Source organism: Chrysemys picta, chromosome 4 (assembly GCF_011386835.1).
Source record: "Chrysemys picta bellii isolate R12L10 chromosome 4, ASM1138683v2, whole genome shotgun sequence".
In the NCBI taxonomy this organism is placed as follows: domain Eukaryota; kingdom Metazoa; phylum Chordata; order Testudines; family Emydidae; genus Chrysemys; species Chrysemys picta.
This window is the reverse complement of record NC_088794.1, coordinates 131,999,549-132,015,855: the sequence shown is the minus strand read 5'-3', so window position 1 is coordinate 132,015,855 and position 16,307 is coordinate 131,999,549. Positions and strand designations below refer to the sequence as shown.

The window sequence follows — 16,307 nt, the reverse complement described above, 5'->3', positions numbered from 1 at the left end:
AGATGTGGGCATACTGTGGATTTATATAGAGGCAATATGATATTTTCTGTATTATTATCTATCCCTTTCCTAATGATTCCCAACATTCTGTTAGCTTTTTGGACTGCAGCTGCCCACTGAGTGGATGTTTTCAGAGAACTCTCTTACATTCACCTAACTTTGCTCCCACTGAGATCAATGGTAAAACTCTCATTGCCTTCAGTGGGAGCAGAATTAGCCTGAGGCTCAGCACATTTGAAAATCCCACTTCTGGTGAGTTATGTCAAATGGTCATACTATATTGCTGAAGAATAGTTTAATATTTTTTGAAATACTCCCTAGGTAACATGCCTTAGATTCTGTACATCTTTAAAAACCTGCTAAATGTGGACAAAGGCTTATCGTCCAGCTATCCAGCTGGATTTAAATTATTAAAACTTTTTTTAACATTTAAAATGAATCTAAAACTTTGAATACACTTCTACCCTGATATAATGCAGTCCTATATAACGCGAATTCGGATATAATGCGGTAAAGCAGCGCTCCGGGGGACGGGGCTGCTTTACCTCATTATCTCCGAATTCGTGTTACCGCAAGTGGTTCCTCTTTGCCCGTGTTACTTGTTGTGGCCCTCCCCAGGGCCCCCCGCCCCAGCTCACCTCCGTTCCACCTCCTCCCATGAGTGCACCACAGCTCTGCTTCTCTCCCCTCCCTCCCAGGCTTGCCGCACCAGCAAGCCTGGGAGGGAGGGAGGGAGAAGCGGAGCTGCGGCGCGCTCGTGGGAGGAGGCGGAGGCAGAGCGGAGATGAGCTGGGGCAGGGGAGCCACAGCAAGTAACGCGGGCGCAGAGGAACCGTTCCCCGCTCCAGCTCACCTCCGCTCCGCCGCCGCCTCCTCCTCCTCCCATGAGCACGCCGCTCAGCTCCGCTTCTCCTCCCTCCCTGGCTTGCCACACCAAAGAGCTGATTGGCGCGGCAAGCCTGGGGGGGAGGGAGCAGAAGCGGAGCTGCGGTGTGCTCGTGGGAGGAGGCGGAACGGAGGTGAGCTGGGGTAGGGGGGGGCCTGGGGAGGGCCGCAGCAAGTAACGGGAGGTGCAGAGGAACCGCTCCCCACTCCAGCTCATCTCCGCCTCCTCCCCTGAGCGCGCCTCTGCCGCTCCGCTTCTCCCCCCCCCCTTCCAGGCTTACCATGCCAATCCTGGAAGGGAGGGAGAAGTGGAGCGGCGCGCTCAGGGAGGAGGCAGAGCGGAGGTGGGCTGGGGCGGGGAGCAGTTCCTCTCCCTACCCCGATGTAACGCAGTCTCACCTATAACACGGTGAGATTTTTTGGCTCCCGAGGACTGCGTTATACCAGGGTAGAGGTGTATTGGATATATTGTATAGGTTTTTCCAGTTGAGGAGCTGCACACTCTTCAGAATAATTCCATGTCAATAAATAATATTTTCATCCTTTTTCTTCTCAAAGCACTTTACACACTTTGTAAACAAAACCAATGAGAGGTGGTCACATCTCAAGTGGAGGGTGACAGATAAACAGTATTCAGCATGTTACTACTCAACAATGGCTGGGAGGAATTTTTTTTCCTCAAGGACACTTAAACAAAACCCTACTACGGAAAATCTTGTGGCTTCATTCTCAAAGGCGCTGAGTACTTTTTCAAAAATGAAGCCACTGTTTCTTGAGGTATCATCTGAAAGATTCCTACACAGTAAACTGCATACTATTCTATCTTCATAATAAAGTTGGAGAGCTACATCATCCCTGCTGGGATTATCACCTGTGACTTCTAAAACTGACTCTCTCACAAATAAAAAATAAATAATAATAAACTATGTCAGCAGGACCACCAAGATAAGAAATCAAACCTATGTCCCCCAATTGGCTGTGCAAAGTATTACTACTGAGGGACTCTACACAGCTTTATAAAATAAAACAAGTTAAAAAAAAAAACCATCAAATTTTAAAAACTACTTGAAGTAATCTACAGTTTCCTTTAAAGCTAGATGTAATCTTAGTAGCACAAACCAGGGTATTAAGTGACCCAATGTACTTTTGAGGGAGGTGCATATAAAATTCATGAGCTGTAATGTAATTGCTATGCTAGGCAATTTGAAGTGCACTTAGTAAAATGCTCCTGAACATCCTGGAGCAATGTCTCTGCCATAATATGAAGGACTGAATGGTATCCATGGCATGCAAATAATGTTATCTTTGCTAGAATTCTCCATATGTGATTGCCGCAGTCCTTTCGTGACTTATGCTAATATATAAATATTCACTAATATATGTATATATATAGCTATGCATAAACACACAGATATAGAAATGTAAAGAAAACAGTATTAGCCTACTAAAATTTGCTGAGCATATGAATTACATCTAAAAATAATGGCCAGTAGTTTAAAAAGTGTATGAGGAGTAAATAACAAGTGATATATAGGAGCAGGCATATACTTTCTGCAAAGTTGTTTTAAAACTTTACTGCTAACTTTCTGGAAACATAATCTTTGATGCAGAATATGTGGCTATATCTATGTAAATTATGGATGAACTCAACTGTTAAGGGGAAGAACAAAAAATAGATAGCAGCAAGGAATGATTGAATAACCGGAACATTTTCTCTAACAAATACAGTTTGAACACACACAACTGAGTTTTTAGCATGTGCAAAATCTCAGATGTGAAAAGCAGCAGATAATTTCAGAAACAAATTTTAAAACTGTGAAATACAGTATCTCCATAACTAATAAACTCTCGTGCTTTGGGGAAACAAGTACTATCCTCATTCTCGCCATAAAGGTACACAATAGGCACATATCAATTCCCAAGTGTTTGGAGCATTCCCTGTAGAGTCTAGCCGTTAATCCATTGACCACTCACAGACTTACCTGGCCTGCTGTTCCCAAAGGAACAGTAAACACCAGCTTATTAGTTATATGTTAGAACAAAGTTCTACTAAACACACAGATATATGTATAGTGAAAACAAGAATAAGTTTATTATCAAAGACCAGAGATTCAAGTGATAGTGAGTAAGAATACTGGAAATCAATGGTTATGTATAAATCAAAATCATAACATGATTTATAGAGACTTAACTAACATGTTATCCTCCAGTCTAAAGAAACATATCTCACCCAAAGTTGTCTCCAGCATTTTCAACCAAGCCTGGCTGAGACCCCTCTTTCATGAAGCAACTTGCTGTCCATTTACTTCCTGGGTAAAGGATGACAAGGTGTCTTCCTTGTCCCCCAAATATACCAGAACAAACTTTTGATGTGTTCCTCAAGATAGGGTTCCACCCTCCTCCACTGTTTACCTCTTCCTGTTAGTTTCCTTCTTAAGTTCCTGACAGCTCTTCATTAGCATTTGGTTGCCCATTATGAACCAGACAATACTCAATTTATATATATAGACAAACATCTTGAGTCTTGAAAAGAAAAAGCCTTTTCACCTTTCCTGATGACCAGCTCCCCAGCTGCACATGTTAAGAGCATAATTTTCAGTGTATATATGCATAACACTTTATATAATATCTAATTTCACAATTATACTGATATCCAGAGTGACACTGGCTTTTATTAGAGACCTCACATGACATTCTTTGGAGAACTAGAATATAAATACTAGACCCAGGGATTCTTCTAACCTCTAATCTTTAAAACCACTGCCTGTTGGCATTACGAGGTCCCACAGTCACAGACAGGCTATTCTAGTATTGTTTATTACAGGTATTCTAACACTTTCCTTTGAAGCATTTGATACCACCCGTTTTCAGTGACAGGACAATCAGCTAGCTGGAGCAAAAGAAAGAAAGAAAAAACATAGAAAGGAGAAGAAAGAGAGAGAGTTCTGCAATTCTGCAAGTGTTACATAGTTTTTATAGCCAGCCCCAAACTGAGTAGCAGCAGAGGTCCATGAACAAAATAACACACATACACATGGTAATTACTGTGCTTTTATGTACATGGATATCAAATAAACCAAGGCACACACAGCTAGTTAAATGTTTCTGTTGCTTTCTGCATGCATTTAACCAATTTTTGCACCCATTCGTGGAGAATGTACATGCAACTGCATACATGCATATATTTTTGCATCCAGTAGAGGGCATCAGCTTTTTAAAATCTGACCCTAAATTTGCCCATAGTAACATACTACTCCAGTACTGAATTGTGAAATTACCATAAAAGTTTACTTTAGCAACTTTTAGAGATAAAGGTACTGCATTTGGAAAAGTTATTTGTCTGGGAGGGACATTACAGGATTGTCAACATATTTTTGTGGGTTCTCCATAATCAATAATTGTTTGCCCCATCTCAAAATATTTTTTAAACATCAAATTTGTGTTTCAATAAACTAAAGAATATAATTAATTGTTTTCATTATAAATAGACTAATTTAGATGTCCTTCTAAAGAAGAACTTTGTACTAAATATGAATGCATAGAATTTGGTAGAATGAAGAGAGAAAGAAAAGAAGAATGAGGGGGGATTTGATAGCTGCTTTCAACTACCTGAAAGGGGATTCCAAAAAGGTTGGATCTAGATTGTTCTCAGTGGTAGCAGAGGACAGAATAAGGAGTAATGGTCTCAAGTTGCAGTGGGGGAGATTTAGGTGGGATATTAGGAAAAACTTTATCAATAGGAGGGTGGTGAAGCACTGGAATTGGTTACCTAGGGAGGTGGTGGAATCTCCTTCCTTAGAGGTTTTTAAGGTCAGGCTTAGATGGGATGATTTATTTGGGGATTGGTCCTGCTTTGAGCAGGGGGTTGGACTAGATGACCTCCTGAGGTCCCTTCCAACCCTGATATTCTATGATTCTATTATTTGAATTTTATATAAAAATTTATAACATTGATTCATTAGATTTTAGGAACACTGAAGTTTTCAAGAAAAGAGCTATAAAAATAAAGGGTAAAAGGATATTAGACCTAAGGAAAAAATAAATAAAATATTTTTAAAAAATCCAAAGAATCAATATAACTTTAATGTACTGTATTTTTTTTTAAGCTAGTTCTCTTCTACAGCTTTAAAAAGGATTCTACATGAAAAAAGTAATTTGGGGCTATTATACTCCCTTTCTCCAAATCAAGGGTCAGCAACCTGCAAAACGTGGGCTGATTTTTGGTGGCATGCTGAGCCAGCCGGGGTCCTGGCCGCCGGCCCCTTGCCAGCCCGCTGCCAGCCTGGATGGATGGATGGAACCCAGGCCGGCAGCGGGCTGAGCGGGGCCGGTGGCCAGGACCCTGGCTGGCAGGGGTCGGCAGACAGAACCCCAGAGTGGCAGCGTGATGAGCCGCTCAGCCCACTACCTGTCTGGGGTTCCGTCTGCTGCCCGCACTGCCGGTCTGGCACGCAAAACCTTTTACTGGCATGCGAAACCTTAAATTAATGAAGACTTGGCACACCATTTCTCAAAGGTTGCCAATCCCTGCTCTAAATAAACATAGCAATTTACACAAAAAAACTGTACTGAAAATGAGGACAAAAGAGATTAGACTTCAGTAAACATAGCCGGAAAAAAGTCAAACGGTAAGGACAAAGTGCACAGGGAACAGAGTTTAGGGCTAAGCTACTAATTGCAGATGGCATTATTATTTATATGGCACCCCAGGTGTGCATTCGCTATATTTAAATGTAGTGACAGTGAGTTCAGCCTAGCAAGTCCAAAAAAGAATGAGTCACTTTTATGAAGATATAATTGTAACATCTATCTGAAGTTCATAGAATCATAGAATCATAGAATATCAGGGTTGGAAGGGACCTCAAGAGGTCATCTAGTCCAACCCCCTGCTCAAAGCAGGACCAATTCCCAACTAAATCATCCCAGCCAGGGCTTTGTCAAGCCGGGCCTTAAAAACCTCCAAGGAAGGAGACTCCACTACCTCCCTAGGTAACGCATTCCAGTGCTTCACCACCCTCCTAGTGAAATAGTGTTTCCTAATATCCAACCTGGACCTCCGCCACTGCAACTTGAGACCACTGCTCCTTGTTCTGTCATCTGCCACCACTGAGAACAGCCGAGCTCCATCCTCTTTGGAACCCCCTTCAGGTAGTTGAAGGCTGCTATCAAATCCCCCCTCATTCTTCTCTTCTGGAGACTCAACAATCCCAGCAGAGGGTCCTGTGGCACCTTTAAGACTAACAGAAAGGTGCCACAGGACCCTCTGTTGCTTTTTACAGATTCAGACTAACACGGCTACCCTTCTGATACTAAACAATCCCAGTTCCCTCAGCCTCTCCTCATAAGTCATGTGCTCCAGACCCCTAATCATTTTTGTTGCCCTCCGCTGGACTCTTTCCAATTTTTCCACATCCTCCTTGTAGTGTGGGGCCCAAAACTGGACACAGTATTCCAGATGAGGCCTCACCAATGTCGAATAAAGGGGAACGATCACGTTCCTCGATCTGCTAGCAATGCCCCTACTTATACAGCCCAAAATGCCGTTAGCCTTCTTGGCAACAAGAGCACACTATTGACTCATATCCAGCTTCTCGTCCACTGTGACCCCTAGGTCCTTTTCCGCAGAACTGCGACCTAGCCATTCGGTCCCTAGTCTGTAGCAGTGCATGGGATTCTTCCGTCCTAAGTGCAGGACTCTGCACTTGTCCTTGTTGAACCTCATCAGGTTTTTTTTGGCCCAATCCTCTAATTTGTCTAGGTCCCTCTGTATCCGATCCCTACCCTCTAGTGTATCTACCACGCCTCCCAGTTTAGTGTTAAGTTAATCAAAGATGAAATCATCTCAGCAGTAATGAAGAGTAGGGAGAGGTAAATGGTTCAGTGAACTAATGCAGATCTGATTCTAGTAACTGGCTTCATATTTTCAAATGGAAATGAGGCTTTTTATATCAACCTGATTTGGATTCCATCTGCAAACTACTTGCCCTGTTTCTCTGAAAGAGTTACTGAAAATGTAGGCGAGAAAGAGGGTAACTTTACAAGTTCCAGGAAAACTAGAAGTTTGGGCTGGATGTGCATGGAAGAGGTCATATTACCTGTATTGTTATGGAGGTTTATTAGTCACTTTGGGCCTGGTATTTTCAGGAGTTCCGAGTACCGACACTACAGGTCAACAGGAGCTACCCTCCTCTTAAAATGAGGCCATTAAAAGATACCAGAGATGCATAAATCTTAACAGATTAAACATATACTATTTCCATTTAGCATACTGAGCTCTAACTCAGCTTATTTGCCACTCATGCTGCCACAGTCCAAAATGCTGGCAATATTTTATTATTCAAGTTACCCTTAGAGGCAAAGGAAATACTAAAAATAATTAATCCAAGAAAGAATGCTATTTAAATGTTGATTCATGGTAGTTCTGTAAGTCAAGCAGCCAGAAGACATAAAATATTATTATATAATCTTAGAATTATATCTCTTAGGAATTTGTATTGACATTTTATAACGCACAGATTTCATCCATATTGATTTAGAACATTGGAATAAATGTACTTTATGTCCAATTCCCATTAGCAATAGCAGTCACTGTATGCATAACTTCCTGAGTATTACACCGGAATTTAAGCTCATTAGGTTCAGTCAGAGTTAGTTTCAAATTAGAACGAAAATGAAAATAATGCTGAAATGAGACGGGGGGGGAGGGGGGAAGACGACATAATAAAGTCTATTTGAAATGAAAACGGTACATTAACTCCACAGAATGCCATCCAGGCAAACTCATTTATACTAGTGTGAAGCTTGAATACTCAAGAAACGTCACTATTCCAGTGCTAGTTATGCGTTTTACAGTCTCAGCATACAGCAACCCTCTTATAGCCATGACTGAATTTAAAATCACATGGCATGACAAATCTCGGGAAATCGATTCCTACAGTAGGGAAAGGAACTTTCTCTTTAATTATTTGTATGACCAGTTTTCCCAGTCTTGGGCAGCTTCCTAATTCATTAGAAGAGGACCGTTTCATGCTTAATCTGCAGCCACTCTGCTCTCCAAAAGACATCAGACTTCACTTTACAAGGTGATTTTTAATTTTACATCAGGAAAAAAACCTACTAGACAGATGCTACTTTATAAATATAACCTTTTTAAATATAAAATTATATGCTCATAAAATAAATTACTTTGTAAAACAGTTAAATATATTTCAATGTAGATTAAATGGCCAAGATTTATTAAAGTGTCTCTCTTCAGCTGGCAAGATGCTATCTTATGCCCCAAACCTGCAATTCCATTGACACAGTTGGATGCCTGTGCTCATGCAGAGCCCACTGAAGTCAATGGGGCTCCATTAAAGTGCAAGGATCAGCTGCATAGATGCCATTGCAGGACTGATGAAATAATGTACTAAACAAAGAATGTGGGGAGATCTGGAAGACTCACAAAATATGCCCTTCCAATTGTTGTAGCAGCCTGGGGAAAAAATGGCATTTTAGCAACCAGACCAATGAGGTAACAAAAATGAAGTCCAATCTCAAGTTCATGACTCTACAAATCACTTTTTAATGGGTTTTGGCCAAAATTTTCAAATTTTCAGTCCTAAAGTTAGGAATCTATATACGTAATTAGGCACCTTTTGAGCAAAGCACATTATCTACTTAATTAACTTTAAGCACCTGCTTAAGTCCATCCCTACTTAGCAAGCCACTTAAGCATATGCTTAATCACATGTGTAAGTCTCACTGATGTCAACTTTAAAGTTAAGCATATGCTTAATGCTCTGCTGAATAAGCATGGACTCGTATACTTTATTTCAGTGCTTTGCTGAAACGGAGTCCTAACTACATGAAATAATAGGCTCTAGGTGTTCAATACCTCTGAAAATTAGCACACCTATTTAAGTGTCTTTAATGTAGTCAATTATATCCACGTTTAAGTACCCAATTTTGGCCTTGATATTTTGAGATTTAACCTCATTTATGGAGAATAGGGCTAATAGTCTCATGCCACACTATCCAGGCTGAAGTTGGAAAATAGTGTTAAAAAATGTAACTTTAAATTACATTTACCTGTTTCAACGTCTGTTAAATGAAGCATAGAATCAAAGCCTCCACTGAGAATTCTTCTTCCACACAAAGACCACTGAGCAGTTCGAACAGCACTACTGTGACAGGAGTACGTTTTTAAACAACAGCCTGTATCTACAGCATTCCATATCTTAAAAAGAAACACAATGACAATTCTAAATATAAATTTTAAAACATCAGTAATTAAATTATTCAACCTGCTGATAAAGAATTAGAACAAATCAATTAGCCCAGCTGAGAAAGCTTCATATGGTTTAACAGATTTGATTTTGCTATGAGGATGGGATTAAAGTAAAACTGCACTCCCTTAAATTATGAAAATATTTTTACAGATCATAGAAATGTAGGGTTGGAAGAGACCTTGAAATCAACTAGTCCAGTCCACTGTGCTGAGGCAGGACCAAGTAAACCTAGACCATCCCTGACATGTTTGTCCAACCTGTTTTTAAAAACTTCCAATTACAGGCATTCCCCAAACACCCAAAAGCCTATTTCAAAACTTAACTACCTTTATAGTTGGAAAGTTTTTCCTAATATCCAACCTAAATCTCCCTTGCTGCAGATTAGGCTCATTACTTCTTGTGCTGGACATGGAGAACAACCATCCTCTTAATAACAACCCTTAACAGATTTGAAATGAACATGCCCAGTTTTTTTAACCTTTCCTCATAGGTCAGGTTCCCTAACGCTTTTATCATTTTTGTTGCTCGCCTCTGGACTCTGTCCAAGTTGTCCACATTTTTCTTAAAGTGTGACACAGAAACACAGTACTCCAGCTGAGACCTCATCAATATCGAGTAGAGTGGTACAATTACCTCCCGTGTCTTACATACAACATTTCTGTTAATAAATCCCAGAATTATATTAGCACCACATTGTTGACTCATATTCAATTTGTGATCCACTAGAACCCCCAAATTCCTTTCACCAATTCTACTACCTAGCCAGTTATTCCCCATTTTGTAGTTGTGTATTTGATTTTTCCTCTTAAGTGTAGTGTTTTATACTTATCTTTACTGAATTTCATCTTGTTGAATTCAGACAAATTTTCCAATTTGTCAAGGTCATTTTGAATGCTAATCCTATCCACCAAAATGCTTGCAACCTATCCCAACTCGGTGTCATCTGCAAATTTTATAAACAGATTCTCAACTCATTATCCAAGTCAATAATGAAAATATTAAATAGTATCGGACCCAGGACTGACCCCTGTGGGACCCCACTAAATAAATACACACTCCCAGTTTGATAGCAAGCCATTGATAACTACTCTTTGAATATGAACAGGCGTACTTGTGGCACCTTACAGACTAACAAATTTATTTGAGCATAAGCCCACAAAAGCTTATGCTCAAATAAATTTGTTAGTCTCTAAGGTGCCACAAGTACTCCTGTTCTTTTTGCGGATACAGACTAACACGGCTGCTACTCTGAAATCTTTGAATATGGTCTTTCAACCAGTTGTGCACCCCCTTTATAGTAATTTCACCTAAATCGCATTTCCCTAGTTTGCTTATAAGAATGTGACATGGGACGGTGTCAGAAGCCTTATTAGCAAAAGAAAGAATTTTTGTGGCAGGCATAATTTCCTGAAAATTCATAAACTGTTCTCAGTGGCAGCTCTTATTAGACCTTCCCACTGCCACTCCCTCGTCTCCTTCCATGGTGAGAAACAACCCCAACAACTCCTGTTTGTTCCCTCTTGTTTCTCTCCCACATACTTCACCTGTAATCAACCCCATTTAGTAGTGAACAGGAACCCTGGCAGACTACAGATCTGAGATCTGCCTATATGTTGGCTAGGCCTGATTCTTCAATCTTGCAAATACTAATTTCAGGCAGCATTTTGCCACTCTCAAACTTTGCTTAAGAACTAGATATGAATATTGTCATAGAGACTTGGGTAGGGTTCTCTAAAGTGCTCAGCACTGGCCTAATTCTAGCTTCAATTGAAGCAAAGTTAGGCCAATCTGAGCACTTCTGAAAATCCCACCTCTACTGATTACCTTAAATCTTTAAAGCATTAGGAAAAACAAAAGAGTATTCAATCTTTAACTTTTCTGGAATGTTGTATTCTAGTTCACATTTTAAAAACAAAAACAATGATTTGATAAAGGAAAAAGTAATGATTTTCTGAATCAAAGTAGCTGTCACAAGCTATTTATAGCAACTATTAACTATTTTTAATTATGATTTGGGTTATCAAATATGCAGTACACCTCATTAATCAAAAACACACATTCTATATGCAGAGTTTATCATATATTATGACAATCAAAATTTATCAAATTATATGTGAAAAATAACATCTAGCAAATTCAGATTTGAGATTAGGTTAACCATTGATTTTTTTTATTATTAATATCTTGCTGCAAACAACACTAATTTATACAATCTGACTATATCACTTATTGCTATATCTATTATTTGTCTCAGGCAAAACAATTTTTTCCAATTATTTGGCTTCCAGCCAAATATTACAATTAGCTGCTAAGTGACCCCCAATATGTTTTCACTGCCAGTATTAGTAGTGCAAGAAGATCAATGTTTTAATGGTGCTAGATAACAATTTTATTGTACTTGCAGTTGAAAATTGAAAACCAGATGGTATATGGCTTAAAGTTATAACAGAAATACTAACAATCTTTGTGGTTTGTCATTACATTTCCATCATACTAAGGCCTTGTACTACAGTCAGCTTTTGTCGATAAAACAGTGGAGGCGTACACACTGAAATGCTCCTCCTGCCAATATAATATATGCTATGCCAACATAATAAAATCACCTCAACAAGAGGCATAGGGCTTATTTCAGTATAGTTAGGGTGACGTGTTTGTGTAGACACTGGGGTCCTTACATCAGCTGTTGGCTGTTATCCATTGGAGCCATGAAATTGTCAAGAAAGCTGGCTCCCAGGTCCTGAGCCAGGTTGCTTAGAGGTCTCCGCTCCAAGCCAGGCTGCCACCCAGGCTCCTGGCTTCGGCTGCTGCCTGGGCTCCCAACTCCCCACTGGGAGCCTTACTGTCTCCTGAGGTCCCGGCTTCCTGCCAGGAGCACGGCAGCCGACTGGATTCCAGGTGTGGATCTTCCTGCCGGAGGCGAGAAGCCCTGGGTGGCTTTCCCTCCCACCCCCCACTCCCAGCTCCCCCACACAGCCCCTCTTCAGTAAGTGGAAGAACTCCTGGTGAGGACATGCACCACCGACAGAACTAGGGTAGTGTGGACATGTGATGGCTGTAACTCGAGCTAAAATAGGTCGATTTAAGATTGTAGTGTAGACAGCCTAAATCTTGCTGCATATTTCAAACAAAAGTTGCCTGTAAGCTCACCAAAGACAGTGTTTATTCTTTCTATCCTAATTAACTACTCATTTTTTAAGTCTTGATCTGTATTATTATTTATATAATGGTTGAAATGTGCTAAGCAATTTACAGAACATAGAAAAGACACAGTCCCTGCTTCCAAGAGCTTATCTAAGAAACACAAGGGCCAAATTCTGTCCTCATTTGCAGCCAAGTAACTCCACTGAATTCAATTATTAATTAGTAAGATACAGTTGATTATGGTTCTATATTTAAAACAATTACATGTGCATTAAAGGCAAAATGAATGCTGTCAATGTCAACACGTGACTGGTTGTCTTTTCCATTGTAATAACAGCATAGATCAGGAACACTAAGCTGTAAGAAGAAAACAGCAAAAGAAAAATATTTTGTATTTATTTTTATCTCCTTCATCATCATTTTTTTCTTTTTACTGGACTAGAAAGGGTTATATCTGGGAAGGATTTGTTGATAGCTTTATCTGTATAACAGACCACTCTTCACAGACAAGATTCTGTCTTATGACACTGCTTCGAAGTATCCCCATAACACGTACTGAATATCATTTTACTCTGATAAGCAACCAATTCTTGTTAGTTCCTTCACTGGTCATTTAAGCAGGCTTCACAAAGTTGTATCCTAACTATTCTACTCTAACTATGAGCAGGGAAATCAAGAAAAAAATATTAAAATACTTTTGGAAATAAGGTTCTATCATCTTTTAATGACTTTTAACAATCATTTCAGACATTACTATATAAAAAAGGAGTTAATTATGTCCAGGAGCTATTTTAGCATGAGGAAGCTACTGAATGAATGAAGATGAAAGGAAAAACAGGTGGTAAATGCTTCAAAAAAATTTCCCTACCATGTTTTAATGATTAAATATGAAAAAGCAATTTCCTCAAGAAAGGAAAAATAAAACAAGCTTTAACAGCATTGCATGGTTTTCGTTTAAGAATAGAACATCTGTATAATAGAGAAAAATGTGTAACACAGATCGTGCTTTATGTTCTTCTCCATTTTATGGAAGGGAGCAAACATTTTGCACCTGTGGATGTAAACCATTAGAGACTGAGTGGAAGGGAAAAGTCACTAAATGGCATCCTTTCCATTTCCACCCTATAAGCGTCCATCAATTGCTTTCACCTATATAATGTTTGATGTGGAACATGTGTCTTTTAGGGGTGAGGTGGCCAGTTACGAGAAGTGGAGTTGGAATGCAGTTGCTCTGGAGGCATGACCCTATGCAAATTAACCTGATTCTGCAGAAGATGTTGCTGTTAGTTAATGCTAATAGGTTCAGCATCTACTGTGGCTTCACACCCTACTTTAGGAGACACTCGAAAAATGTAGCGATCGCACAATAAAAGCAAAGCAACACAATAAATGCAAGGCTACACAATAAAAGTTGTCAATGTTATGTGTAGGGCAATGATCAGGGGCTCAGAAAGGGACGTTCCATGTCAAACAAAATTCCTTAAGGTTTGCTCCAGAGTTTCCTACAAATCTCTGGCCTACGTGGTTTTGGCTAGACACAGCTCAGTGATATAGACACAGCTCTCTGCCCTGCTGTGGGAAGGATAGCATGCTGCATTTTTTCCAAAAGAACTCACCAGTTTTAAATGTAAGTATGCCTTTGCCTGTGGAAGACGAAAAATATGGCCTATTGTTTACAAGAATCTGAGGCTACCAAAGAGACCAGTGATATCGCAGGGAGCCCCTAAAACACCAGTTATAATGATGTAGTCATACATATGAACAACAATACTAAGATAAGCCACTGACTGAGAAGGACATCAAGGAACAAGCTTGGTGTTCAAGAGTCAAGGCAAGATTGTCCAAGGAAACTAGTTGTGCACTTTCCATGTGAATAGTAAACTATTCAGAGGTTGAAAGTCATGCATGACCAACTGTGATAGAATGGGATATATCTGAGTTAAATTATTAACTCTATCTTGTTCTCTGTATGAAGTGTTGGATACTGTGACTGCACAAGTCTGGACATGTCCAAATACAACCTATCAAACTGCATTCTGGACAGCTGTCCTACCTGGGAAAGGTGCTTGACACCTCGTTGAAGGACTATCACCAAGAAACCATCAACTTTGATTGGGATGGGATGGTTATTGAGAGATAATGAGAAAATGGACTTTCTACTAAGCAGCCCATATTGGGGGCTAGGGTAAGCATGCCTGGAAGGGGGTTGCAGCTTCCCCATGGAGCACATGGCAGAGAAAGAGACGCTTAATTAAAGAACAGGGTTCTGCTTTGTACAGAGGGATCAACCCTCGCCAGACATAAGACTTGCAGGAGGGTGTTAGCAGGAGGTAGTCTGACTATCCTGAAAAGCTGACAAACATTAGATTCACAAGAAGGGGTGAGATCAGATCAGGGAAATCTGTGTCTCAGGCAGGCTGTCCTTACCCATACGCAGCTGCATAGGGCACCAGGAAATTTGGGGCACCAAATTTCCTGGTGCCCTACGTAGCTGTGTGCCACTCCAGCCCCTGCTCCACCTCTTCGCCATGTCCCCCGCCCCTGCTCTGCCCCTTTCCACCCCTGCTCTGCCTCAGCCCCGCCCCCACTCCATCCTTTCCCCAAAGTCCCCACCCCTGCTCCTCCCTAGCCCCGCCCCCACTCCACTCCTTCCCCTGAGGACTGCAGCAGGGGTCAGGCCTGCACTCACCAGGCAGCGATAAGCGGAGCGACCCGGCCCCAGCCCGCTCTGTGCAACCAGCTCCCAGTCACGCCACCGGTGAGTGCTGGGGGGGCAGTTTCCCCCTTCCCCCCAAGCTCCAAGGGTCACTCCACTTCCTGCCGCCCTGTGAGTGTGGAGTCGGGCGTGCCCTGCACTCACCGGGTGGCAGGAAGTGGAGTGACCCGGTCCCAACCCACTCCGCTGGCTCTTTTTAGGGGTAAAGTTTCTTTGGTTATGAAATTCCTTTGCTAAGCCTGTGTTCCTTCCTTTCCCACTATGTTTTTTTCAAAGGGGCTTAACTAGAAGTTTGGAGTGCCCACAGCTTAGCTGGAGCTCTGGGGGAGTGTGTGTGCTAGGGACCGGTAGGACTCTGGGGGTCTCAGACACTGATTTTGGGGTCTAGAACGGCAGTGACACCCAAGGAAGGGCATCAGAGCCAGGTCTGAGCCTGGGAGTCTGTCCTAGATTCTCAGAGCTAGAAACAGTGACTAAACTCTACCCAGATTCAGTCGGCTTGGAAGCATGTGGGACCTGATTGGGTCCACTGAGAAAAGACTGGTTTCAGAGTGGTAGCCGTGTTAGTCTGTATCAGCAAAAAGAACGAGGAGTACTTGTGGTACCTTAGACACTAACAAATGTATTTGAGCATAAGCTTTCATGGGTTAAAACCTGGTGACCATATAGGGAGGTACAGGGCCAGGATGTAACACAAACCACTGATTTTCAATGCCAGGAGACAGAACATTCTTGGGGGCAGGTCCAAAACTGTGGAATGAATTCTCCCACAATGAAGGGCCATCACAAACCATAGCACTTACTGCTCCAGTGCAAGGTGCATTTCACTAATATCAATACACAGTATTTTTTAAAAAAAACTATCAAAACAAGACACTCCAATGAATGCATGGGGAGAGGATGAGAGAACAAACATGACATGACAGATGTTAGTCATGTTGTTTAATACACTGCTGGAAGGCACTAAGATACTACAATGATGAGCACAGTATAAGAACCTATATAGAACAGAATTGAGGCAAGGGGATAGAACAAAGCATAATTCGTAAATATCCAAAAGTGAAGCTCTTTGGAGATGCATTACATGAATTCATGTCGAAAACTTTCAGTCAATCTGAATCTGCATTTTTCAGGTAAAAGGTTTTGGGAGAAAAGTTTTATCTGGCTATATACGGAGCATGAATGTACATATTAAATCTATAAAAAGAACAACAATCGGGGGCATATAAGGACTTCATTAAAAATATAGACTGAGATATTCATACTCCTTGATACATCTATATTAATACCTATTT

The 16,307-nt window shown here is 40.9% G+C and overlaps 1 protein-coding gene across 3 annotated transcripts in view; it reads right to left on the bottom strand.

Moving 5' to 3' along the window:
- WDR25 (WD repeat domain 25) overlaps nucleotides 1–16,307 on the bottom strand; it is a 123,659-nt gene that overhangs the window by 40,318 nt on the left and 67,034 nt on the right. For all 3 annotated transcript variants that reach the window (XM_065595699.1, XM_065595696.1, XM_065595697.1), the window contains exon 3: nucleotides 8,956–9,103. In XM_065595699.1, coding sequence (XP_065451771.1) covers nucleotides 8,956–9,103 — 148 coding nt within the window. The remainder of the gene's footprint in view (nucleotides 1–8,955; nucleotides 9,104–16,307) is intronic.